General features: G+C 45.9%; 2 protein-coding genes across 2 annotated transcripts; both read right to left on the bottom strand.

Moving 5' to 3' along the window:
- Positions 1 to 1,772: 1,772 nt before the first annotated feature.
- On the bottom strand, positions 1,773 to 13,652 carry sntb2 (syntrophin, beta 2). The gene is made up of 7 exons (XM_080842418.1): positions 12,757 to 13,652; positions 5,834 to 6,038; positions 4,904 to 5,111; positions 3,746 to 3,888; positions 3,406 to 3,602; positions 2,733 to 2,923; positions 1,773 to 2,523 (listed from the first exon to the last, which is right to left on the bottom strand). The coding sequence occupies exons 1-7, from the start codon at positions 13,487 to 13,489 to the stop codon at positions 2,431 to 2,433; spliced, it is 1,770 nt and encodes a 589-aa protein (XP_080698544.1). The 5' UTR covers positions 13,490 to 13,652; the 3' UTR covers positions 1,773 to 2,430.
- Positions 13,653 to 15,486: 1,834 nt separating this feature from the next.
- Positions 15,487 to 25,518, bottom strand: spire2 (spire-type actin nucleation factor 2; the record flags this gene model as incomplete). The annotated part of the gene is made up of 15 exons (XM_080842426.1): positions 15,487 to 15,742; positions 16,411 to 16,508; positions 16,980 to 17,007; positions 17,106 to 17,173; positions 17,291 to 17,428; positions 17,672 to 17,799; positions 18,723 to 18,942; positions 19,272 to 19,438; positions 19,762 to 19,882; positions 20,126 to 20,212; positions 20,410 to 20,631; positions 21,327 to 21,407; positions 21,856 to 22,236; positions 22,533 to 22,576; positions 25,209 to 25,518. 15 exons carry the CDS (start codon positions 25,516 to 25,518, stop codon positions 15,487 to 15,489), a joined length of 2,349 nt encoding a protein of 782 aa, XP_080698552.1.
- Positions 25,519 to 27,091: the final 1,573 nt, after the last annotated feature.

The raw sequence follows: 27,091 nt of genomic DNA, 5'->3' as shown, positions 1-27,091 counted from the left end.
GTTAATACAGAGACCAGAGCATTAGTAAGGTCAGATGTTACAATCATGCCAGCCATGTGCCATAAAGGACTGTGTGCATGCTGTGGCCATGAAGACAACTGTAAATTGCTCTAGCTTGGATAACATCAAGAGTCATTTCCTTATAACAACATGCAGAAGAGTTGGCAAACAGGGGCTGATAGCTCTCAGAACCTTGAGTAAAAGCCTTGACCTTTATGGAGCACAGAAAGGGTTCATCAGAGGAGTCTGGCCTGCCTAGACTAGCTGGGAGTCTGGCGTGGTCCCAGATTTGAGCTCAGTGTCTCAGGTGCACGCCAAGTCCCTGTCTTTCAACAGAAACCTGGGGGAGAACAGTGCCGGCCCTTTGAGAGAGTACCGGAGCTGATACCCACACCACACCACTGGCGGAAATCCAGCAGCGAGGCAAAGAAGGATATGTGCCTCCTGTTTCTGTCAATGCAACTCTGCAGACGAAGGACCAGAGTGAAATAGTTTGGACCCCGAAAACAGAGGTCCATGCAGAGAAACTCAATCAGACAAACACACACACACAACTATAACGGCTGACAAAGACAAGATGTGACAAGTATTGCATATCAACATACTCAACAACCTTTTTTTTCTCCATTTGAACATTCTGAAAATGTTATCACTTTTGCATATTTATTAATATTCTTTGGGAAAAAAGGAGGGAAATGATTCCACTCATTGTGAATGTAGAAGGCCACTGGAATGACTGGACTCGATTTGTGCTGTGATCGACCCCGCTCTGGGACAGGGGATGTGCATTCATGCAGGGTTAACTGTGCAGCTACGTGGAGGATCATTACTGTTATAGGTTAAGTCTGAAAGGCATAGTTAGCGCCCCATAAGGAACAAATCTGTATTGTCTCTTCTCTTTAACACAACACATTAATCCACCAGTACAATTGTTTTGAGCCGACCCAGCCAGAAAGAATAGAGGGTTGTCCTTTAGGGAGCATTTGTTTGGTCACCCACACTTGGATGGCAAGCGCATGCTCAAGGAATGTCATTTCTTAAGGCGTCTTGATTGCTGGACTGGACTTTGCATAATGAACCTGAAACATAATAGTCCTAAAACAACTCTTCCCTCATCCTTCCATTTTCGCGCAAATGCCTGGATGAAACTTGGCACAAGACTTTGTCCACACTTAAGAGCGACCACAAGGGGCGATGTGGTGTCCTGATGATCATAAGTGCCTCAGGCTCTTATCACTGATGGCTATTAACCTTGACAAGTAGTGGAAACAGGCATTTGGAAATTCATGTGCGTTTGAATGGATATGAAGGGATCGTTCCTCAGATCCCTGCAGAAAACAAAAAGGGCACGGGGGAGGGGGAGGTGCTGGAAGATAGGAGGCATGAAGCTTTGCAACTTTTGCCGGAATCACACGCTCACACAGACACACACACACACACACACACACACACAAGTACACACTTCCATGCACCAACACACACAATAACACATAGTCAGTCCAACAGTATCCCTTATGCAATTCCCCCTGTACTGGGTGATTGCACAGTCATTAGCGTGGGATCAGTTTAACTGCAATGACACAAGGCAGATCATGGATGGTGATGGCAGTCATGCAAGGGACTGTAAAAGTAAATGACTTTTTGGCATGGGGAATATGTTCCAGGTGTTTTCCTACCCATTCCTGCAGCACTGACTGATGACTGCCATACAGTCAACCCACCCCCCCCCCCCCCCCCCCCCCCCCTTAATCTTCACTAACACGAACCATTCACTGCATAACATGGGAACTGAGCACAGCACAGGCAAGTATAGGTTATGCCAGTAAGGGTTTAAAGTAACACAAGGCAGCTAAAGCTATAAACGCTACAGCATACCTGACTATCTCTTAAACAATACCATACTCAATGTGCCCTAACATGAAAAAGAACAAAACATAAATACAGAATATAGGAAGATAGAACGTGTGTGTGTTTCTTTTTTTCAAGGCTAGCTTTGCTTTAGCCTTTATGACCTTTTAAAAGACTGGAAAAAGTAAGAAGAGATTTTTTTTTCACTAGCACTAAAACAAGGCACATTTGGTAATTCTGTTAACAGTCACATTTGAATATAATATACTAAAAATGGAAAGATGAGCTCACTCGTGCTACTGAGGGTGCTCGCAAGCTCACACCACCACTTACAACACACACAATCACAGCTCCTTGTGAATAACAAAACAGGCATTTTGAAGCATTCAGAGAGACATACTCCTCTTAACACACAAACACACACACAATGACACCCTTACACTGACATTACAAGAAAGCAAAATTTGTTTAAAAAAAAAAAATCTAAATAAAATGTAAGGCGGTGATAGATGGTGTTGATATCAAGACATATATGTATATATATAAAAAAGAATGGAGAAGCAGAGCTACTGTGGTCCTGATTCACGTCAGTAGGCCCATGCGAGTGAGTTTCGCTGACAGGAATGAATGGAGCACGAACACCACAGGTTTTGGCCCTGATCTCAGGTCAAACACCTGCCACAGTAAGAAACAAGTAAAGAGAGAGAGAAAGAAAGAAAGAAATAACAAAAGAACAAAAGGAAGAACATTACAATACTGATCTGTAGATGGTAAACTGTCACCTCTGTATATTTATTTGAACTGCATAAATATAGTACACCAAAATAAGACAAAAAATAACTAAGACACACTGAACAACTGAAACTAATTTAGAGCAGACATACCAGTTCCCCCTCTGGACCACCAAACTCCAGGTAGAGTTTGCGGACCCCATCGTCGGCGGACATTTTGAGCTTCTCGTACGGGTAGCGGTAGAGGACCATACCCCCGGCTGGGTCAGCTGGCTCCCGGCTCACCGTGAAGCCTTTCTCATAGTGCAGGGTCAATCGCACCTCCTGCCTGTTCAACACACAGCCTGGAACACAGTGCACCACAGGACTGAGATACAGCTTAGCACCAGATGTGTGTGTGTGTGTGTGTGTGTGTGTGTGTGTGTAAGGGGAAGGAACAAGAAGATAAATGTACATCTTTGATATTCGGCGCTTGTTATGGTAGAACAGGACAGGAAACGAGTGAACCTTTCCAGTGTTTAATCTTAGCCAGCTATTGTTCTATGTGCAATCGCCGGAGAAAGTCGACCTGCTGGCAGAGTGCCTTGATTTCCAGTCCGAGTTCACCTTAATCAGCACTTTTTTTTCCCAACTTTGTAATCTGATGGGGTGTTTCATTCATTGTGAAATGTCAGCAAATGAAGTAGGATAACAACACACACACACACAGCGTCACTCAAAGTCTGCACAATGTACACACATAGATGCACAATATCAGAAGAAAGCACACACTCTCACACACACAAATACAACCATGCATAATGCACACACACACACACAGACGTACCTATGGACACTTCTTTGATCAGTTCTGCTGCGGCGTGCCCACCCTGCACCAGGGCCCGTGTCCACGACGACAGGTCCCAGTGGGTCTCCACACGGAACATGTGCGACTCAATGCCGCGGCTTGTGCCCGTCCGCGTGGCAAACACCAGGTCTGCCCCCAGTGCTGGGGACCCTTGGGAGCTGCCCGAGTGGACCAGCCTACCGGGACAGAAGAAAGGGCAAAAGTCAAAGGACACAGAGACAGAAGAGAGGGTGAAGGTCACACAGACCTCAAAGTAGAACATGGTTGTGTATCAGCTAAGATGGAAGGATAAAGGAGAAGAAAACAGCAAGAGTGAGACCTGGTGGCAAGGATAGGGTGCGTGAGCAGCGGGTTGGACCAGGCCTCACGGCTCCAGGGCACCGAGTCGAACAACAGGATGTCTTTCTCGGTCAGCGCCATGACGACCGGGCGGTACTGCATCCGCCCACCATCCAACTGGATCTAACACAAAACAGTGCAGGTATTCAGGTTATGGGTGAGTGGGTGAGTGTGCTTGTGTGTGCGCGTGGGGGATCTGTGTATGTGTGTGTCCGGCTGGGCGACTTGGAGACGATGTCTACCAACTTCTGAGTCCATGACGTGTGTTTATTCGTAATGGATGCTGGTGTGTGTGTTGTCTTAGCGGGGCCTAGAGGAAGTAGTTAACACAAAGGCAGCTTCCTGTGGTTTTCTGTCCCAACTGCACCGCCTGTAACCCCTCCATCCCCCTGAAGTCTAAACACCACACTTATATAACTCACTTCTCTATTCAGAGAATGTTCTGGAGTAACTAAAGACCACGCCACGAGGAGCACTCATGCAGATACTTTGCGATCTTTAAAACTGGGAACTGTGAGTGGGGTGACTGAGCACAATCCCATTGCTAAATTCATGTTCCATGTGCTCTTCTTTACAAATATCCTCTGTGACAGGGGATGATCCCGAAGCTCACATGTTGTGTAACAATAGAAAAGGAAAAAGAAAGGAAAAACTTAATGGTGACACCCTTGCCAGAGACAAGCTGAGTGTTCTCGAGAAGACCTCAAGTGATGTGGGGCCATTGGTATTTGGGTCAAGTTTTACACAGGCGCTACAAAGGGGAATTTACTGAAGAAGGCACAATAACCAAAATAGACTATCTCTGTGATGGCAATCCAATGGTGGATTGCGATTCTGAAAGTCAAATTCTCTTTCAAAAAAGATGTGGAGGTATTGAAGGTGTAAGTGTGTGATAAAAGCTTGGCACTCCCGCAACAGGGCTTTGCTAATGTGTGGTCGTTGGAATATGGGTCAGTATTTGCTCAGGTCACAGAGGGGATTTCACCAACACATTAGTGTAACCAGAGAGACATGTACGGTGGGAAAAACATGTGTGTGTGAGTCTGTGTGTGTGTACGCATGAATGTATGTGACTGCACGATATGCACAATGAATCCCTCCTGCCCTGTCTGACTGACGGCTCTCGAGCTACACTCACCTGCTCGGCCAACCAGCTGATGTGTTTCAGCTGGGGGTGCGTGGCGGTGGTGGGGACACTCAGGTAGGCATTGATGTGGGCCAGCGTCTGGGGCAGCAGGGCGGCGATGTTGGTGTGAGTGGCGGTGAACCAGGCCTGGGCCGAGGCGGCGTCCTTGCAGCGCAGCACCACCGTGTGCTGGCCGTCCGGGGAGTGGAGCTCCAGCAGCCTGGGAGGGACAACACAAAGAGAGGGGTGAGTGCCTACGGCAGCCTGGGAGGGACAACACAGAGAGAGGGGTGAGTGCCTACGGCAGCCTGGGAGGGACAACACAGAGAGAGGGGTGAGTGCCTACGGCAGCCTGGGAGGGACAACACAGAGAGAGGGGTGAGTGCCTACGGCAGCCTGGGAGGGACAACACAGAGAGAGGGGTGAGTGCCTACGGCAGCCTGGGAGGGACAACACAGAGAGAGGGGTGAGTGCCTACGGCAGCCTGGGAGGGACAACACAGTGGGAGGGCTGAGTGCCTACGGCAGCCTGGAAGTGACAACACAGAGAGAGGGGTGAGTGCCTACGGCAGCCTGGGCACGACTAGTCATGCTTGTTTGAAGGCTCCCATGGTAGGCCTATAGCAAAAGGTTAAAAATCATCTTCTCAGCTTTATTGTCACTGTCCTCATCAGGCTAAGGAAAAACACATGCAACTTAGCCGCGTGTGCCAGCTATGTAGTTTTGCAATTTACCATTGTTATGGGCATTGTCCCCAACAAACAAACTATCATCACTGCTTCATCAACTATTGAATAAATGTACTAATTTCAGACCATATTCACTGACTGTGAAGATCCACATGCATCCAATTATAGTCCACATACAGTACATAAGAGGGCCGTTCCTGAAGGACGAATAAGTGCTCTCTCTGTATATAACAAAAACACACACACACACACACCTGTTCTCCAGGTCTGGTATGGTGAGGTTGCGGGTGATGAAGCTCATCTTTAGCGGGATGACCTTCCTGTCCTTGGTGCCAGGGCCGTGTTTGGGTAACTCATCACAGCTGAAGCTGGGGGATTGGGAGCGAGTCCCTTCCCAGGGCAGATCTGCCACCATGGATGGCTTCTTGAACAAGGGGGACACCTCTCTGATGTACTTCACTACGGGGAGAGAAACACAGACACAGAAACATCAGGCTTCCTGGTCTGTTGGGTTGTTAGGTTTTCATACTCAGTTGCGATTACTCTGCAATACACACTTTGAACCTGCAGACTTAGTAATAGCAGTTAGCTACAGTAGTTAGTAGAAATATTTTCTATGGTCTGGGTGCAGACAAATTCGTTTTTATTCTCATAGATTTAAATGTTTGTCCCAGGCCATGGAGGGCCTGTTTGGTAAGGGGGTAACTCTTTGATACAATGCTTTGTAACTGGGACAGTATGGAGTATATACGCCACGAGGAGCACTCATGCAGATACTTTGCGATCTTTAAAACTGGGAACTGTGAGTGGGGTGACTGAGCACAATCCCATTGCTAAATTCATGTTCCATGTGCTCCTTTTTACAAATATTCTCTGTGACAGAGGATGATCCCGAAGCTCACATGTTGTGTAACAATAAAAAAAGGAAAAAGGAAAAACAAACTCAATGGTGACACCCTTGCCTGAGACAAGTATGGACACACACACACACACACACACACACACACAGTCCAAGTCCCTTCCTGTGGCAGATTACTCCTTGAAGGTTTTATGTGTTCTACTCTATTCCGTTTGGTTGTGAGTTGAATTTACAGCAGTTGTCAAGAGTTTGTTGAATAGGATGCCTCTTGCATTCCTCTGACACGGTCAGCAAAATTGCCGGTGCCAACAACCACATAGTGAAGAATGTGGAGAATAGACGTGAGCCTCCTGAAGCCACATATGCCACTGCCTCAGGCACACTGTATTACCCAGCGCCGGTAACATTCAGCGTTTTCAAGTGAAGTGGAATTTCCATAAGAAATGATACCCTGCAATGAACAGGGGTTCAGGGGGCTCAGCAGAAAGCTATCTTAGGGAGAACATCTGGGTAGTGCTGCATGTCATGGAGCTGACACGGAGCTTCTGCTGCCTCAGCAAGAAGGCAGAAATTGTTGTTCGTGAGGAGCAGAGCCGGTGAGGAGGAATGGCGTCAATTTCCCCATTTTGGTCTGATTCCCTCTGCCACAGTGAAACCACAATAAGGCAAACTCTTGCTTTCTCATTTGCCTTCCATTCTTACACACATACACACACACACTCATCTACACACACTTTTGCATGGAATGTCTGCTTGTGTATGTGTGTGTGTGTGTGTGTGTGTGTGTGTGGGGGGGGTCCTCAGGGTGGGCCATTGAAGAAGGAGAAACTCGATCTAAGTAAGGAGAGATGAGGTCACTCATGGAAGGGGATTAGACTTGTGAAAGCAATTGGCTAGCAGGCATGTGCGTATGCATGTGTGTGTGTGTGTGTGTGTGTGTGTGTGTGTGTGTGTGTGTGTGTGTGTGTGTGTGTGTGTGTGTGTTTCTGTGTGTTATTCTGCTGGATGAAACTGGGGCTGGGTTAGTGGTTCTGGTGAGGCCCTCAGCCAGGGACCTCCACCGGCCAGACTTCAGCGTTCAGACTTACTTAACAGATGAAGACTAGGCCAGGAGTGATTGGGCAGGCAGATCTGGTCTCAGTGGTTTTTGCTGTGCTCAAGGCCACTGGCTCTGAGTTAAGGATCTCTCATCTAAATGTGCTTAATGTGCCTATCCAGCCGAATCAAGCCTTGACCGAGGACAGGCACTATGAAAAGCTGACACTTATGAAAGAGGGTGTCTTTCTGCAAAACCTCTATCCGGGATTCCTTAAAATCACACTAAACCAATTAACCAAATTAAATTCCATGGGATCAGCTTGGTTGACAAGTGGAGGAAACTAAGCACTATGTACCTAAATGCTCTTGTAAGGGCAAATGTTACACCATGGATGCTGCGCTCGTCTAGTGAGCGTCGTTTGGCACTGCTGTTTCTGCAAGCACGGCAATCCAGACTATTCTCATTTGTAGTTCTCATTTGTAGTATTACCAGAGCAGGGGCGCCCCTCTCTACCTTCAAGAAGCTTTTGAAGACTCAACCCTTCAGAGAGCACCTCCCTTCCTAACTGGCACCTTGACTAGTGCTTAACTTTAATTTACAGCAGTTACATTCCTGCACTTCTCCTGCAACATTTACGTTTACGACAAAAGCGTCTGCTAAATGACTAAATGTTAAGTCAATGTAAATGTTTCAAAAGAGAAGATGGGGTGGGAATGGACACAACTGCTTTAGTCTGACCAAACCTCTCTCTCTATACATGCCACTGCTCACTTGCTCCTTCGACTGGATTCTGTTTCTCCCTTCTCCTATTCATGCTTCAGGTATTAATCATAATGCTTCTTAAATCACAGAGGAAATCCATCCACAGTCACAGATAACACAATCCATTACAGGTTATTTCTCAGTCGTTTTGGGACATTTCTCAGATCAGAATTGAAATTCTCAAAATGGTGCAGTGTAGATACAGCCATGCATGTAGTTTGCTTAAATGTGGGTAGGAACAGGCCAGACTTTAAAGAAGAAGAGCACAGAGTCAAACAAAGACAGCTAGAGGTGAGCTGTGCTTTAGCTGAGCACAGCTCACAGGCAGGTTTCGTGTTGGAAGCCAGCATTGCTCTTACAATTTCAAAAAGCCGTCTTCAAACTGTGCATTCTCGTCACAGGATGCCATGGTCTTTAGCTGATCTGGATGCGCAATACTAGCAACCAGCTGACTGGCCGGCTTCATCAGAGATGCAATATTGGGAGGGACGGACACAATAGCTCACTGGCCATCGCTGTAGGATGAAAGGACACTCAAAATACTGTGTAGCCAAAGTGAACCCAAACTCAAAAGGTCTGCCTGTCCCAGACTGTCCCCAGACTAATTAGAAGGGAATTTAATTGGTTGGAATAAAGGCTGCCTGTTTTTTTTCTCTCTCTTTCTATCTCTCTGGCTCTCTATCTCTCGCCAGTCGATGTCCTCATCTTTTCAAAATAGCTGTGTTCACAAACACAAGGACAGTTGTCTGTCTCCCTTTTCCTCCAGATTCCAAATATGACCATATTCACATCTGATCCAAGGTCACATTAGAGCATTTCATGTGATTCAGTTTCTCAATCACTTCCACTGTATCCAGCTAAGGCTGATGGACATGCAAGGGTCTACTACTAATCGCTTTGTTCTAATACGGAAACTGTGTGGGCTCCAAACCTGGCAGTGGCCCATGAACCTCACTCTCTCCCTCTCCCTGTCAAGGGTCAAGGGTTGACTCGAAAGGAAGCACAGGTTTCCTATGACTGTTTTTTCACAGAGTTGTTTTTCTTACATCAAGGGAGAGGATTTTTTCCACTCTGAAAACCCTACTTTTCTTCGACAGAAAAAAGATTCTGGGCGAAGCAGCCCTAGAGTGAGGTGCAGGCATGATAGAGAGAGACTGAGATAAGTCCTAATGTCAGGCTCCAGAATCCAGTGCAAGCTATTCTCCAGCTTTGCAGTCCCTCTCCTGCTCTGTTTAAAGATCTCATTAGGACCGTCGGCTGCATCTCCCGGCTCCAGTTCTGATTTTTAATTAGGGCACAGCGTACAGAAGAAGACACCGAAGAATTCATGAGAGAGTGTGTGTGTGTGTGTGTGTGTGTGTGTGTGTGTGTGTGTGTGTGTGTGTGTGTGTGTGTGTGTGTGTCTGTGTGTCTGTGTGTCTGTGTGTCTGTGTGTGTCTGTGTGTGCATAAGGGATACTGTCCCAAGAGGTGCTGTCCCATATAACTCTGCCTCCCCAAATACCCAAAGAACAACGCAAGAGAAAACTACTGCAAGACACATAAGAAGTTAACAGGCACACCAGCCAAACACACACATGAACCTCATTCAACTATGTCTTATTAATTCACCCCCTCCATCCAAACAATCGTAGATCAATCACAAACAGACTACCACTGGAATGTGGGTTACCGTCCACATACACTCTAGTGCTTCTCCTGTTATTCTTGCCTCCCTTATCAGACTGAGGCCCCCAGAACGGTACTGTTACACTAAAACCCAAATGCTTCCCCGACGGCCGAATTCCCGTGCAGTCTGTCCCTACAGTCTCTCTCCCCTCCCCCCTCCCGCTGCTAGGGCTGCCAGGACCTTAATGAGAACAGTGTGTCAGACTCCTCCAAAAGACTGCTCACGGAGGAGGGTGCTAGGGGGAGAGAGGCCATGTCACACTTTTCCACAGAGGAGCTCCCGCCGTTTCAAACCTGACCGACCACCTCACACACACACACACACACACACACACACACACACACACACACACACACACACACACACACACACACACACACACCCACACACACAACCACCTGGACTGAAGTTAGTGGGTAAGAGCGGTCCGACTCAGAAATCCAGTTCCTGCCAGAAAGGCTGTCGTCCACTGCACACTCAAAACAATGTGGTTCTGCTCTGCCTCACGGGCCTGTCACAGACACATGCCCTTGCCCTGACATCAGTCCCCCTCTCTGTTCTCTCGGTTCCTGCCATCCGCTCCCCTGCCTCTGCTTTAAAAGACGGGGGCTCCACAGACCACTGCCATTAACAGGAAAGAACTTAGACAAACAGAAGAGAGGAAAGAAGAGATACGCACAAAGGTAGAAAAAAATGAAAGAAAGCACGGATGTAAGTGTATGAAAGATATAAAGAACGATAGACAGAACGATTAGATAGATAGATAGATAGATAGATCACAGAATACAAAGAAAGTAAGTTAATAATAAAACAATTAAAGCAAGAAAAATAAAGAACAAGACAGTTCATCAGTGTTCATACTTTCTTCTCCCCTAATAATCAGTCAATCAATGAGGGTGCAGTTGGGGCCAATAACAAAATCTGGCCCGGTTCATATTTAAGTCTGCGGTTTTACAGTGCTGTGAACGGAGGTTTGCTCAGGTTCTCTGCCTAATACTACATTCCCTGCGGTCATTCTGTGTTTGGCTTCTGGGAAACAAAAAAGGAAATAACTGTCTCTCATCTGAACACTCCTGAGATGCCCTCATGAATGAGGGGCTTTGTTTCCGCACTGTTTTCAGCCTGTCCTGCCTCCGCGCTTCTTTTCCCCTGGCCAAACAATGGCCACACATCTTTCCGCCCACCACTGAGCACAGACACTAAGTGGCACGGCCAGCTCAAGCTCAAGCCCACAAGGTCAGTGTCACCTCGGCCTCACTCGTGGCTGTTGCTGCTCATTTCAGCCTTTTTGTTTGGGACCACTTCTTGTTTCCGTGAACCGAAAGAAACATACCGGAACACAAGTTCTGTTTCAGTTTACTGCAGGACATGACCTCAAATAGGTCCGGGCATAGGAGCTAAGGTTAAGTATGATGACTGAATTATGTGGAAGCAAGCAACTCCATTGAGTATTTCTCAAAAAGTAAGCTTTTGCAGACGGGAAGAGGGTCAGACTAATAGATCAGAATTATAGATATAGTTCATATTGGCAAATTAAGTACACACTGTGGATTGAAGTGTAGCCGGAGGTCTGCAGTTTCTACTGAACAAAGCTGTGTCTAGACACATTTTTGAGTCAGTCTGGATGACTGACAGCAACTCAAATATTCACCAACTTTGCTGCAAGGCCCATGCATCAATTTAAGAGTAATTGGGAAACACACTCTAAGTTACACTGGCAAACACAACTGTTCATTCTGTGTAAGAAAGTCAAACAGTAACATGAACATGGCACATTCTTTGGACACATTCACCGGAGTGTCTTAATGGAAGCAGAGGGGTTAAACATCTTCATCAAACATGTAATTTGTCTTAGTCATGACAGGTTACTTTCAACAGTCTGGTTAGCTGGGAGAATAGTTTGTTTGGATATTAATTTAGAGACCTTCACTTGCTGTATTAGCTGAGCACGTTCATGGTTTGGACATGGTGTTAATTCCCGAAAGAGCACGCTAACCAACTAAATTCATTCCAAAACATTAACCACAACGAGTCTCGGACCATTGCCCACACTGGGCCTGTGGGCATTCCGTCAATAAAATGTCCGAAGTGTTTCCAAAGCTCCCTGGGTAAGAGGTAGTGGTCATGCTTTTGCATCAATCAGCACAGGCTCCCTGTGGGCACAAGTTGTTTTGCAACAGTAGCTTAACGTTGGTTCACATTCGGTACTGTGATGTTACATTGTAACAGCTGCTAATACTTTGACATTAAGCTACACCGTGGCATAGTTTGTTACAAAGTAATAACTGCAGATAAGCACACTTTCCCATAAGCTGACGATGCTGAAATCTGAAATAAATATGAAGCTGTTACACTGAAGCCTAACAGATACAAATACACTGCATTAAATGTGATGACACAGCCTACACCCCGCCCCTCTGGAATCTCCACGAACACTTCTGAAAAACCACGCACCACTGTGACGGTAAAGCATCGTGGGCTCCCACTTTGACTGTTGTTTAAATGTACCCTATACAAAGTCCCTGAAATAGCCAACGCAATAGTAACGCGGTGAATAACTGTGATGCTGTGATATAGCCAACGATTATTTAGACTTATGGCGTAGGACCTAATGTATCCATCATATAGCCTACTGTATGTTCAAAAGAGTCGTGAGACTTGCGTTGAGCGGGACAAATAATAAACTGAGAGGCACTACACTGCAAGCCTCGGATGTGTGTGGCTCTGTAGGACAGCCTGAGTTGCGTGGTAATAAAGTAAATTAAAAACAAAAGTAAGATAAAGAGTTGACTAATTTTCGTGTCAACTCAGGGCCTCATGAATCCCCGTCATTGCGTTAGACAACTTACCCTCGAGCGTAACCTCCTTCCCGGCCTTTTTAAGCGCCTGCACCGCCACGTCGTGTGTGGCTTCACGTAAGTCATTGCCATTGACGGACAAAATTGCATCGCCGACCCGTAGAGCTCGACTCTGGTCCGCAGCAAGCCCGGGAAAGATCTTGGATATGAGGATGGGCATTCGGTTTTCTCGACCACCCTTGATACTGATACCTAAACCACCCGACTCCTGTTTGACAACTCTGACTTTCCGTATTGCCTCAGACCCACCAGCTTCGAAACTATTTGGCGTCTCACCATGCCGTGAGCTAAAACTAGACCCAGGGCTACCATAACTGGACCCAGGACTTCCAAAGTCTGAGTTAGCTCCGTTATCGCGACTGAACTTGCCAGAACCGGGACTATTGAAGCTGTAGCTGCCGCTGTTGTCGTAATGACCTCGGCTGAGTGCCCCCCGCGCTGGGCTATCACTTCGCCTTAAAGCCCCGTGGTTGGGGTGGATGTCCGAGTTCTGGCTTCGGTTCGGAGCTCCTGATGCTAATCCAGGTTCGCCGCCGTTCGACAAACAATTTCTTAGGCCAGATGATGAATTATTGTAATCCAAGTTACCACCCGGACTACTTAAATCTGCTTCAGACGTCAAAGCTAGAGTTTCACGGGTCAGCTCAGCCGTTACCCGAATCCAGCGGTCCCGTAGCAAAAGATCCAGCTGACCATTTTTGTCCGCTCGAGTCCAGATAGCCATACTGGTCCTCACGGCAGGTTTCAAACTAAACTCATAATGAACTTTTTCCTCTTTTTCGGAGTGCGCACAAAGCTACTCATCGACACACCCACTTACGCACAGAGTTCGGGAGGCGAGGGAGACAGAGAGCTGTTTCTCTAAAAAAATGAGAGAGAGAAAGGAAAACAACTGCATCTATGGGCTCTAGTGCGGTGAGCGCCAGCCTCGGAGAGCGATCTGTAAAGTACCTAAAAAAAACTCAAGGCAGGATGAGCAGGCAACCAATGAACGAGCTTTCTGGGCGTTGGGATTACTTATTCATGACCAGAGGCGGAGTGTTTCATACATTGTTTGCCGCTGAAGTTTGCTTTAGTGAGTTACTGTACTGTCAGATTTCCTCCCCATTTGATTAGTAAGTGGCTCATCTGAGTCACCATTGTGGAGGTATATAAAGACATCTGCGAGTTGGCCTTACTTCTTATAAAATGTAGTGTAGCCTACTGCTAATGCAGCTTTTTCGGCAAAAGCACATATGTGATTCTTGACAGAAACATCTGAGACTTTGCCATAAAAGGTTTGGAGTGGGACACTGAACCTTCACCAGACTTGTTCCATAGCACCATTTTTTTGCTGGGTGCTGCACAGAACAGTAAGCCCCTCTGTCAGCATAAACACAAAGTGTTTTTGTCAGCAAACTGACCCCCACCCTCCACACACACACACACACACACACACACACACACACACACACACACACACACACACACCTACATACGTCTCCTGTCTCAAAAAGCCAGCTGGAGAGCCTTGTGCTCCAACTCAAACCAATTATTTACTCCAAGTCCCCAGAGATTAAACAGTTACCCCACAAAAGGGTACACTTTTTCAGTTTGATTTATTGCAGTTGAGGTGTTAACAAAATAAAAGCAGATCACACAAGACCATGTGGAGAGTGGGTGAGAGCGAGGGCGGAAAGGGCAAGGACATCCAGCCTCGTTCTGTAGAGGAACTTGAGAGCCTAAGGTTCCAAAGGTGCTGAGGCGACAGACTTTTCGCTCAGAAACTCCATCAAATGTCCAGTATGTTACTGTCCGCCCCTATCTGGATCTCACTACATTCAGACAGTCGCACAGTGGTGGCAAAGCTAACTAGCTCCCCCCACCATGGGTGAGGTCTTTTTTATCAGTTTTTAAAACAGTTCAGAAGTGCTCGGAGCAGCTCATTGATCTGGCAGTCATGACCATCCATTGAAGTCCATTGTTTTTCTTCCCCTAGAGCTCCATGTCTGTCACGCATTGATCTTTATTTTAGTGCTAAGGGGCTGTGTCTCGGACACGTGCCAAGTTTGCTTAATAAAAGCTAAATTATTACATTCAAACATAAACAAATGCAAGGCAACTAGGAGTTTAATTTTGGATAACCCTGCCCCTCTCCAATTCCGTCATCCTATTTTCTCTCCTCCCCTCTTCAGTCAGTCTTTATCCAAAGGTGTGGAGAGCTGTAGGGGGAAATTAAAGAGAAGCTAAGGCAGAGATGGCACTTGCTGGTACGTCTTACATCCAGCTATGGGACACAGTTGATGGGGTGCAGTGACGTCAGACAAGCATTTGCTGGGGGGGGGGGGGCACAGGGTGGCAGGCAGAGACAAAGAGCGCAGCACACAGGGAGTGAGTGAGCACAAGGGGGGTGGGGGTGCAGTGCACTAAAGGGACAATCCGACCAGGACTACGATTGCGTACAAGTCTCTCAGTCAATCAATCACCGGGTCGGTGTGTCAACTCTTTGATCAATTTCAACCAATCAATCAGTCAAACGGACTCCCATTCAAAGCAGAAGCCTTTAGTCAGTGCGATAGTTCATTAGATTGTCAGAACAGCACTCAATCAGCCAGTCAGTCAGTCAGTCAGTCTGAGGTCTGTCATGGAAGGTGTTAATGGTTTTTAAAGCTGGGGTCTTTCATCAGTCAGTCAAACAGGCGGTCGCTGTGTGTCTGTGAGGGCAATCAGGGGAGGGCCTGTTCATTTAATCTTCCTCCTAGGTGTGGACGGTGGTTGTGAAGGTGGCGTGGGCTGGCTAGCGGAGGAGGAAGAAGAGGAGGACGCCTTCTCCCTCTTGGGGGTATTGTTGTGGATGTCCAAACTGCGGCGGCTGGAGGATATGACGTCAGCTACAAACTTGGTGCACTCGGCGCACACATCCCGCAGGCTGCAGCCATGCGCATACAGGTGCGGGAACTCCTCCTCCACCGAGCGACGAGACAGAGAGCGCAGGGATCTACGATGAGAAAGACATGGAGAGAATGAATCAATGTGTGTAAGAAAGAGAGAGAGGGAGAGAGAGAAAGTGCATGTGTGTGTTTATAAGAGACATGAGTGAGTATTATGTGTTATGCACAGTGGTTTTAGAGTGTAACTTTTTGTTTTCAATGTCTACTGTTTCTTATGTGTGAACCCCTGTAAAGCAATCTGCATGTGGGGATTCCAGTGCAACCCCCAGGGCTTTAACTACTATCGCAGAGATACAGTATAAGCAAAGACCAGACGTATTAGAGCGAGCGAGTGCAGAGATCCAGAAAACCTGGCAGGGATTATGTAATGGCTACTTAATGCCGTCACCAGATAAGAGGAGGGGTCATTACGCAAGAGTGTTTAAGGATCTAGGTGATGGACTCTTATTAGGCTGATACTACTGAGCACAGCTGAGAAGGACGGTTGTTAAAGCTAGCCCGTGGTGGCTGAGACAGGCAGATAGACAGAAGAAGTTTCTATCTAGGTAGAGTAGCAGCTATTACACACCTGAATGAACATAAAATAACTGAATAAGGTGTATTTGGCTGATCACATGCTGGTAAAGACTTAAATACACAGTGTTAATATGGACCTCCATTACTCAGGACTAGGTGTGGATGGTCTGCACTGCGGAGAGATGTGGTAGGAACTCACTTGTAGACCTCGCTCTTGCGATGGTGGCTCTTCGGGCTGCTGTGAAAACCGACGGTGTAAACTGGAATATGTGCCATCTTTTTGGAAGGGATCTTCATCTGCGGGAGAAGGCAGGGAAAGGATTTGAAAAACGGCGAACATGGTGCATGACCGACAGTAGAAGCAGTCCAGAGCAGGGAGACGGAAGGCAGACTAGCAGAGGATGATGTCATAAAAAGCATCACATCAAAACCAAAGACACTCTTTGAGGGACAAGGACACACAAGTAACCCCACAAACCACAGCTCCAGACAACACGGCACGGAAAAGATAACAGTGTGTGAGGTACCCACCAGAGAGGACAAGTAATGACAGTCTGTGCATATGTCAATGCATAATAGATGATACTGACCAATTTAATACGTTACGTTATTTTCTCCATTTCAATCGGCTGCTGCCATTACAAGAAATACAATAAAATCTATCAATAATTAATGCTCCACTAAATAGAGACAATGACACACAAGAACACATAGTGTATTAACATAAACACAGGCGCTATATGCTTTGTGCTAAGCGAGCATAGATACCTTGGCACTGCAAGAACTGCAGACGGACCTACAAGACGAAGAGAGGGAAAGGCATTAGTTTGCACTGTATGTATATTCAACTGCCATTAACAGATGCAATGCACAAACAAAGTCATTGCCTCTCACCTTTTACACAGAAGACAAGTGGACGGCCAGGAGAAGAGTGGAAACTTGATCCGGCAGCAGCAGCATACCTGGGCAGGTAGAAACACACACAAACAGACACGTCCACACACACACACACACACTGTGTGAATAAGGGGTCAGAAATAAACTGGTGCCGTAGTTGTGTTGAGTGATTTGTCATGCACCTTGCCCTTCCTCAAATTGTTGTAGAGCTCTTTGTTCTGCAGAAACTTCTCCATCTCGGCCTTCACCAGCACTCTGCGCACGTTAATGACCTCATCCACTGTTAATGCGAGGCTCTCCACAGGGTGACTGAACTCCTCCTTTTACCAGAAGAGATAGAGAGAAAGAGAGACAAAGAGAGAGAGGGAAGGAGAGAGAGAAACCATGAGGGACAGAGAGAGATAGGGAATATGAAAATCAGCACAATAGCACTGACACAACACCCACGTCCCGCTGCGAGGCACTGGGGTGGTGCTGCAAGGCAGGGAGCAGTGCACGGCTGAGTGGCTCAGAGGCCTTGTCAGAGTGGAGCTCTGCTGGTGTAACAAGCCTTTCACACATACCATCCATTGGCGTTTACTGAGCCCTCGAGAGTGAGAGACGCTCCCCACCCCTTCTGATGCCTCCTCTACCGAACTCAGGGAGCAGCGAGCCGGAGAGGACGGCATCCAGCCAGCAACAGGGAAAGAGGCTAGAGGGATAGAAAGAAAGGCAGACAGAAAGAAAGAAAGAAAAAAAGAAAGAAAGAAAGAGCAACAAATGGATGAAAAATCTAATTCAGCTTGTAGTATTTAAAGTCTGCATGACCAGTGGTGTCTTTCAGTTGAGTACCATGAGGGTCCAGAGAACATTTAATGTCCCTTTCATCAAATCATAATCGGGTCAAACACAAAGAGGATCATTGTGGGCACAACAGAACATCAAAATCATGGGTCATATGACATTTTTCCATCTTCAAGGCCAGGGCACCCTCGAGATAGGACCAGGCTTCTATCTCCCCCTAGTGGTCATATTTGGAAAGTAGTATAATATGCTGTCACAATGTTTGTTTTCAGGTCCCAGAGACAACACAGGCTATACATGAGCTCTTATATTACACTTAAGGACTGTACAGGACAAGGTAATCAAACACCACCTGATGTAGAGCTATAAGAGAGGCCCACCGATGCTGTCCCCACCATACCCTGTAAAACAGCCTCTTTAGAACACATGTAGGCACACTATAGATAACTTGTAAATGTACCTTTATATTATACGTTATTGTAGTTGTAGTTGTAATTATTCCAAAGCTTATGATTCTAGTGCAAGAGGCATCAGAGCACTCAGCTTGAAACTTTCTGACCAGGGACATGTTATGTAAGTTATGAATGCTTAATGCTGAGAACAACTTGCAAAGTGATGATGACCCTTTGGTTTATTGTTATTATCTTGCCTCTGTAAATACAATATCTATGGTTCAATATTCTAGGACAGAGAACTCTAAATGGAATCCTAGGTAATGAGGAACACGGTTGGTTGCACTTTGGTCTTTGCACTTTATTGACCGTCAAGCACCACAACTTCCATAAAACATGTTTGTGTTTTATGGCACATCTCTGGCACGGGCAGACTGACCTCTGTAAGTTGGGACTGGCCAGCCCCCCCCTAGTGTGTTGGCACGGGGTCTCTCTCCCCTCAGCAGCACATGGCCACCCAGGTGTGCTGACTCGGACAGCGAGGGCAGGATCTCGCCCCGCAGCTCGGCCAGGTCATGCTCTGAGAAGGAGCGGTCACGCTTCATCGAGGGGGAGCTCTCCACACGCCTCATCTCCCCACTGTCTGGGGAGTCTTCCTCCTGTAAGAGTCATCAGGAGAACACCAAGACACTGGATAGGAATCACACTGATAGGGTAGCAGTATATAGGTAAAACACTATTGCTAGGTAAAGCATTACAGAGAGTATAGAATTGGTAGAGTTATTACCAACCACATTTTTGGTCAGGTATGCACTTAGCAGTGAAAAGAGTTGAGCTACAGGGGGTGGTTGCCTTGAGTGTGGCTTTAACCATTACATGACCTTGTGTTTGTGGAAATATGACCCTAGATAACTGGGAATGAAATCCATTTTTTATTAAAAACATTTTTGTCTATGAGGCCAGATCAGAGTATTGAGTTTCCTTTTACCTCAAAGATGTTCATCTCTTCCATCTCCTGCAGAGTTGGTGCTTTGAGCAGGACTCTGGGTCGGGAGGATGGGCGTGATCCCGTCTCTGTGACAGACAGATCTATGCAGGAAGTGGACTTCAGGTCACATGAGCAAGTGTGTACCAGGCAGGGCAGTGAGCCAAATGCTACAAGATAAGAGGGGATCATCATCATCATCATCATCATCATCTACGACACCATCATCATAATCATCATAGTATCATCATGATAATCACCACTGCCATCTACTTCTTTAAAAAGCTTTGCCTGCTATGCACGTCCCAAAATGTATTATGAAAAATCCACATCACAGTCCACATGAGTCAATTTCCATTTCCATGGTCTCATAAAGTTCTTGTCACTACATCACAAAGTATTTATTATCACTTTCACAGTGACCTATAACCCACATCAGAGCATTTTACAGGAGCAGTGATTAACTGATTGCGTGAGGGACAGACTGACTCACGATTCTTAGCGTTGGGAGGATCCACAGGCTTGAGCTTGCGTTCCTGTCGGATCCCCTCCAGCAGGCGGTCATGGAGGGACTGCTGCCGCTGTGGTGGTGGGGGCAAGCTGCGCTCGGACACCTGAGAGACATCAACAGATACACCCAACTAGTTCATATATATATATTAGCTCCTTTAGTTCCTCTAGATATAGTTGCTTATCTCGTTCCTATGTGTAAACCTGTATTCAGTGTGATTTGTTTGTGTGGTTCACCAGTGGATAAATGTAGATAAATAGATCATTACCACCCATGTTTTATTGGTATGTTCTCAACAGTCGTGAAATCATAGCTAGAACTTTCTAGAAGATCTGAGGTAGCTTACAGGTTTCAGAGGTGGCCTTGAGCGGATGAATTCCAGGATGAGTTCATGTGCATTTCTCTTCACCCTCGAAGTAATACTATCATCCACCTGAGAAACAGAAAGAAAACAGCCACAGAGGGAAAGAGAGGAAGGGTGAGAAAGAGACAGAGAAAGAAATAAAGAAGGAAAGAAAGGAAGAAAGAAAGAAAGAGAAAAGGGAGGGAGAGTAATGGACAGGGAAGACACAAGAGGATAGCATCTAGTAATTACATCTATAGCAGAACAGAACCACCATGCCCACTCACCGCCACTGTGGACTCTGAGACTGTTAATGAGAGACGGCTCTGCTTGTGTGGGCTCACCATGACTCTGCGCAGCTGGTACTTGCGCAAGCGGATGTCCTGCATGAGCATCTCGAAGGGCGTGAGGCTGAACTCAGTGGGTAGCGGGTTGAAGGGCTGCTCCTCAACCTTCTTCAGCTTGACCCCCTGCCTCAAATCCTTCATCAGCTGCACCCACAGCCGAGCCTGCCAGCCACACACACACACACACACACACACACACACACACACACACACACACACACACACACACACACACACACAGTTCACCAGTCATATGCCTGTCAACATCATAATCATCATCCTCATTATCATTATCATTATCATCACATATGAGCTTCATTAGTTTCTAATACATGAGTCATCTGACCTTTTCATTTTATTTACAGTATCTTCGCTGTTATACCCACGATGCTCTAACATAAGGGTTAAAGTGATAGCACTGGCCTTCCATAATCCTCTATTTATGACTAGTTTGTCTAAACAGATTGCACTTTGAATTGTTTATCAATTTAAATCCTGTTTTTTTGGGAGATAGTGACTTTCTCATAATCAATATAGGAGTGAGTATTTCCTGCAGTTAAAGAAATGAGCCAGCTGGCATTAGAACATGTACACTGACAGCAATCAAAAGGGACTTGGCCAAAGCCAATGGACTAAACACAGTTCTCAGAGGAGAATTCAGGCTTACTACATGTTCAAGACCAAGACTGTCACTCTCAGTTACCAACAGAAAGTATTTTGTGTTGTGGGATTCTTTTGATCAAAGGTGCACTAACTGAGGTTGAACCACAAACACAGGATCAGGACCTGTTGAGCCAGAGGTGACTGTTATTCTGCCTCAGAGCCTCACTCCCTGAGGAGTTGACCCAGCGTCTCACCCAGTCTGTGTTTTTGAGGGCGTCCAGCTCCGCGGCGCTCTTGTCCTCCTGGCTCTCCTCTCTCTTGATCTTCTTCAGCATCTACAGGTCCAGGACAGACTCGGATCAATAGCAGTAAAAGGGACCAGCACTCTTCAGGCTAACACTGACTCACCGCCATTATGACTGCAGCAAAGTGGGCCATGAATAATTCAGTGTGATCAGCAACACTTAAAACAAGGGGCTCTCTGGAAACATGGGACCAGAGGGAGAGAGGGGCTCTGAGGACCCTCGTGTCAATGTCGATGTCACCTAAAACTGCTGGTGGAAAAGGATAGTGAAGACTTAAATTAGCCAACTCTCCTCTTCCAAAGAGCCAGTCTTACCCAAAGGATATTTAAGTATTTGTTGTAGATTGTAATGTAGTACAGTGTTAGCACAAATGTAGTACCAGATTTTTATTTTTGTATGGACAGAATGGCTTTTCCCTTCATCTCCTTCTCTCATAATTTGCATTCCCCTATCTACCGTTCTCATCCTTGGAACATACCTCCTTGGCATTTTTGATCTTGGTCAGGAAAGTCTGCAGCTCCTGGGTCTCCACATACAGGGCCCTGCACACAGCCTGGTAGTGCTCTGGGGCGAGGGTTCGGTTTGCCAGCCTGGTTGCACACAGCGCCATCACCTGACGAAAGGTGCGCACTGCACGAGTCGCCCCCTCGCCGTCCTCATCCTCCTCTTCCTCCTGATCACTGTAGCCTTCGTCGGTTATACCATTGCCCCCTGGTTCACTCCCAACTTCATTGCCTTCGCCCCCACCGACCATGCGGTCGATGAGCTGTTCCAGCTGGGGGCTTAGCTCCCGCTCTTCGCTGTCATCCAATCCCCAGTCCAGGGCTTTGTAGATGGCCACTCCCAGGGACTGAACCAACTGAAAGAGAGGGTATCAGGCGGAGGAGTGGGGATTATTTCTAATTCAATGCAATGTGTCAACAATAAGTATATATGTATGACAACATTTTTGTCAGGCTAAACTGAAGCATTTTTTTTTGTTTCCTTGATCAACCCTTTGCTTGCATTGTGTCTCACTTGTAAGATGCCTTGGATAGAGCCACTGTCAATGTCAGTCATATGAGAGCAAAGTTCCACTTTTTTCCCACAAAGTTCAAATTTTTTGAGATAAGGGTTGTCTACAGGTCAGACAGGTGAGCCAAGGCGGGCACTCACCTGGCACTCAGCAACAGGCGGGTAGGACAGCGCCCCTGTGTCATCTGAGGAGAGGGAGGAAAGACAGAGATGAGAGATCTGAGACCAGTCTTACACGTCCCAATCCCTTTCCCACGGTTCTCCTGTTTACAAGCTGCTGCTGCTGCAACATAAAGGGCCTTGGTCTTCTTACACCAACAATGAACTGAGCACTGCGCTAAATGAATGAAACCTGAATGCGGGGGGAAAGTGAAAATGCTGATAAAAGGAGACATTCTGATTCTTCTCTGCCTTTTCTCTGGCATTATGGGTAGAGCTGATTCATGTTGATGTTATTAGGCATAGCCAGAGCGGTGCGCCTTGCTCTCCGGCAGTTCGGTTTTCCATGCATACAGCGCAGAATGCCTGACTCAGATATCACTTAGGACACCCAAGGGGGCCGAAACATCACAATCAGCAGAGCAGCCAAACCTGAGACGTGATACAACATGCTGGAGGTCAGCACTGTCCTCTCTGTCCGCAGATGAGCCCAGAAATCAGAGCATGGCCCTGGCAAAACAAAAAGGGGGCTTGGATGGATTCGATGATAGCCAGATGGAGGCTGAGCGCTTTGTGAAAATGTGAAGACATTTCCAGTCAATAGCCCCTTCCCCACACACTTTTAAACACACACACACACACACACACACATAGACTTTTACACACATACACACACACACACACACACACACACACACACACACACACACACACACACACACACACACACACACACACACACACACACACACACACAAACACACACACACACACACACACACACACACACACACACACACACACATACACACACACACACACACACACACACACACACACACACACACACAGAATTTGAGCTAGAGTCTAAACCAGTTTGGGCAGGTGCTATTGTGGTGGGTAAGAGTCTGGTAACACAACAGAAACTGGTCATTAGAAACCCAGAGATGCAAGGTGAAAGACGAAAGAGAGTGAAAGAAGGACTAAAAGAGAGTGAGAGAAAGAAAAAGAGAGGGAGAAAGGGAAAGAGGAGAACACAATAAAAAGAGAGAGAGAGAGTTTACTGGTCAGACTGAACAAAAGTCATCTCTCTTCCAAAAACTGCATTGTTATTTTTTTGCCTACCCCTGAGACGACTGGTAATATTATTCATGCCACCTCCATTTCTCCGCTTTCCCAAGATGGAGTTTGCTATCTGTTGCCATGGATATTCTAAATGGTATTTCAAGAGAAGAAGATAATCGCATCCACACAGACACACGTGCAAAAAAGAAGGGAAAGATAGATGGTGAGAAAGGGAAAGAAAGAGAGAGTGAGAGAAAGAGAGGAATAAAAGATGAACAGGAAACAGAATGTGAGAACCTTCGGAATATTTTCTTCCCAACAATAAGCCCTCTCACCTTGAAAAAGTCCTCTATGTGCAGCGGTATTAAATATGACTTCTCTTTAGTCTGTTGCTAAATATAGATCAACATCCTGACCTCAACTAACAATAGCCTCAAAGCATTGAAAGGAATCTTGACCTTGAACTGACAACAAACTATTTACCTACAAATGCCCACTGTCCACATTCTAAGCATAATTCCTTCAAGGCTCTTGAAAGCAGCAGTCAATACTCTATTGGCCTATTAATGCAAACTGAACTGAACATAGAGGACTGTTAAGGACTGTTCTGTTATGTGAATTGACACAGATGTCCAACTACAGACTAGAGATTTGTGTCGATGAAATTGCTCAGAAACTGAATTGTAATGCAAAGTAACACAGGGTGTGTAGACTACACAACATAACTGTGACCTAAGGCATTGGTAGGTAAATCAAAAGTAGTTAATCATGTCCACATGTTGACAATACCTGTTTACCAAATACAGTTGATCTTCAAAAAAAACGAAACAACCTCTGGGATCTTCAGATATACCACTTAAAAAGACACACGAAAGTAAGCCAAGTAACCTATGGCCTATTCTGTTTGCTGTTGGGTTATCCACGAAATCTGTTGGTAAAGGAGATTGAATACTTTCACTACTTTTTACCGGCTCAAAAGACTATATACTGGAATGAAGTAAGATAGCAAATTGAATCAACAACCCAAGAGTTATCTTTGAGCCACACCAGAAGTAACACTATAAGGAATGCGTTAATTATTAGACCCAACAACTCCTCTTCGGGCTATCCCAAAGCCATGCAGGTAGGCCGTATATCTAAGGCCATAAATATGTTTTCAAACGGATGCGTCTGAGTAATAGCCTAAGGAATTAAACTGCAACTAACCAGAATTAGTAGAACTGTCTGGAATAAATGCTAAAGATGCACGTATTACCCCTTTCTTACAAGCCTGTCGTCTGTCAGCTAAATAGAGACTGTAGCCTACTGTACCCGATAAATAATTGATATTATACCGGCATATTCCAAGTAGCCTATTCTTCAACGGGTGGCAACCAGATTGATTATTTTGAATGATTCTCGGATGTTTTAATACTCAGCTGCAGAGAGAATGATCATTGTCTATATGGTCGATCTGATTGATAAACAAATAGCCTACACAAACACCAGACAAGTTGTGTGAGCTATAACGTTAACGTTAATCCTAGTTCTGGTACCGTTGAGTCGCCTATTAGCACTATCCAGAAGTTAGAAATCAATCACAAGTGTTATTACCGTTGCTGTTCCAGAGCTCCGGATGCAAAGATACGGTCCCATCTCTGTGAAGGAATATTGACGATGGATCTTTCACCTGGTAAACTGGTCTGTCTTCTGCCCGGTTCAGGCGCGGCACTCTCAGCCAGCTGCAGCACTGGTAGCACACCGCCCAAGCTTGCTCCTCGTTTATGGGCTGCTCGTAAGATTTCAGCACTTCTTCAAGAGACAGTTCCCGTGGTTCTGCAAAGTCCCGGGCCTCGGCCCGTTCCGACGGGACTGACACTCTAGAATCACCGTCCTGAGTGCATCTGTTGGCGGATCTGGCCATGACTGCGGCACAAGCAAGTCCATTATTTACGCCAGAGGCTTCTTGGTCATGATCAGCTCCTCATTTACCTCCATTTCGTTTCCTAATGGAACAGTCGTTCAACTGCCGCAGCCACGAGTTTCCATACCAGCAAATAAAAGCGATCTTTGATCCGCAGGAATGTCACTCAGTGACGAGCAAAACAGACGAGGCTATTGGGGGAAATCTGTTCCCCCTCCCCTTTCACAGTGGTGCATCCACGACTAACTGGTGACAACACAAGGGGGAAGGACAAACTTGTTTGAAAATATGTTTCTTCAATAAAATGCGGTTCGTGATGTAATGGAAATTGGTCTTTGCCGGAAGGGGGTTCTCCTTGACTACGTATGCTTGTTATGTGCTGACACCTTGCGTTCCCAGCAGATCGTCCTCCTTCAGCTCCTCCCATGTCTCGCGCAAGAGGAATCCGGCCCACACATATTGAATCCATTCGATCAATCAAAACCTCTCGCTCACAACTGCCACCGACCATTACGCCTAATATCTCCTGTAGAGGTTTTGTAACACTATTAAAATGATAGAATCCCTAAAATGAGGCTTCTCAGTCGTTGGTTTGCTGGTCATTATCATGTCTTGTGCATCCTACATACCAGTCAAAGACATTTTATTTATTTATAAGCTTTATCTAAGCTGATATGAAGTAGCATCCTTGCCATTTGTAAGCTCGGTGACAATGGGGTTATCACTTTGGACCTGGTAGGACTCTCTGGAGACCTGCAGAGTACCAAACTGAATAAGATCAGACCCTTAAAAAGTGAATTATCCTTGGTTCATATGATGTTTCTAAAGGGGATATATTTCATGTTATCTTTTAAAGCATAAAAAGTGTTTGGCTTCACTCCCTCTGTTATCATTATAGTCCATTGGCAAAGCATATGTCACAACATTCAGGACATGGATAAAAGAGCCTAGTAAAAATGAACAGGGCAGTTTTTCATATAATGATTCATATGAAAAACAAACGATTTGTATGATTAGGCCTATATGATGATTTGTTTTGGTGAGGATGATAGTATATATCAAATATTAGACTAAATATAATCTATTTGTCTAGAACTGACATTAAACCCTGATTGATTAGACTTGCTATAGGTACATAGCCTCTAGACGCACATAGCATCTAATAAGCATGTAAACAAATGTAGTGTTACTGTAGATGTCTGCTATCACCCATGCCCTCCATTATATAGGATTTAGTACATATAATCACTAAACAGCTATCATATATTCATCCATCTATATGTTTTTATGTGTGTTTGTGTTTGTGTGTGTGTGCGTTCCACGTCGTTGATACACCAAACATAAGTGAGAATTAAACCTCTACCTTTTTTCTCTACATTTTTATCTTGTAAGCACGGTACAATGGCAGCCAATAACTGATCAAGGAAAAAACATGGATAACTAAGTGCCAGTTTCAGTTGGTTAAAGGTTCATACGTACTACTTTCATATTTTCCCTTTTTCACAACATTCTGTCTATCTTCATCCTTCCCCTTCTCCTATTCTTGCTCTCCAACTCCTCTCTCCAGTGTGCG

This window comes from Sprattus sprattus (assembly GCF_963457725.1).
Source record: "Sprattus sprattus genome assembly, chromosome: 7".
Taxonomy (NCBI): domain Eukaryota; kingdom Metazoa; phylum Chordata; class Actinopteri; order Clupeiformes; family Clupeidae; genus Sprattus; species Sprattus sprattus.
This window is presented reverse-complemented; position numbering and strand designations above follow the sequence as displayed.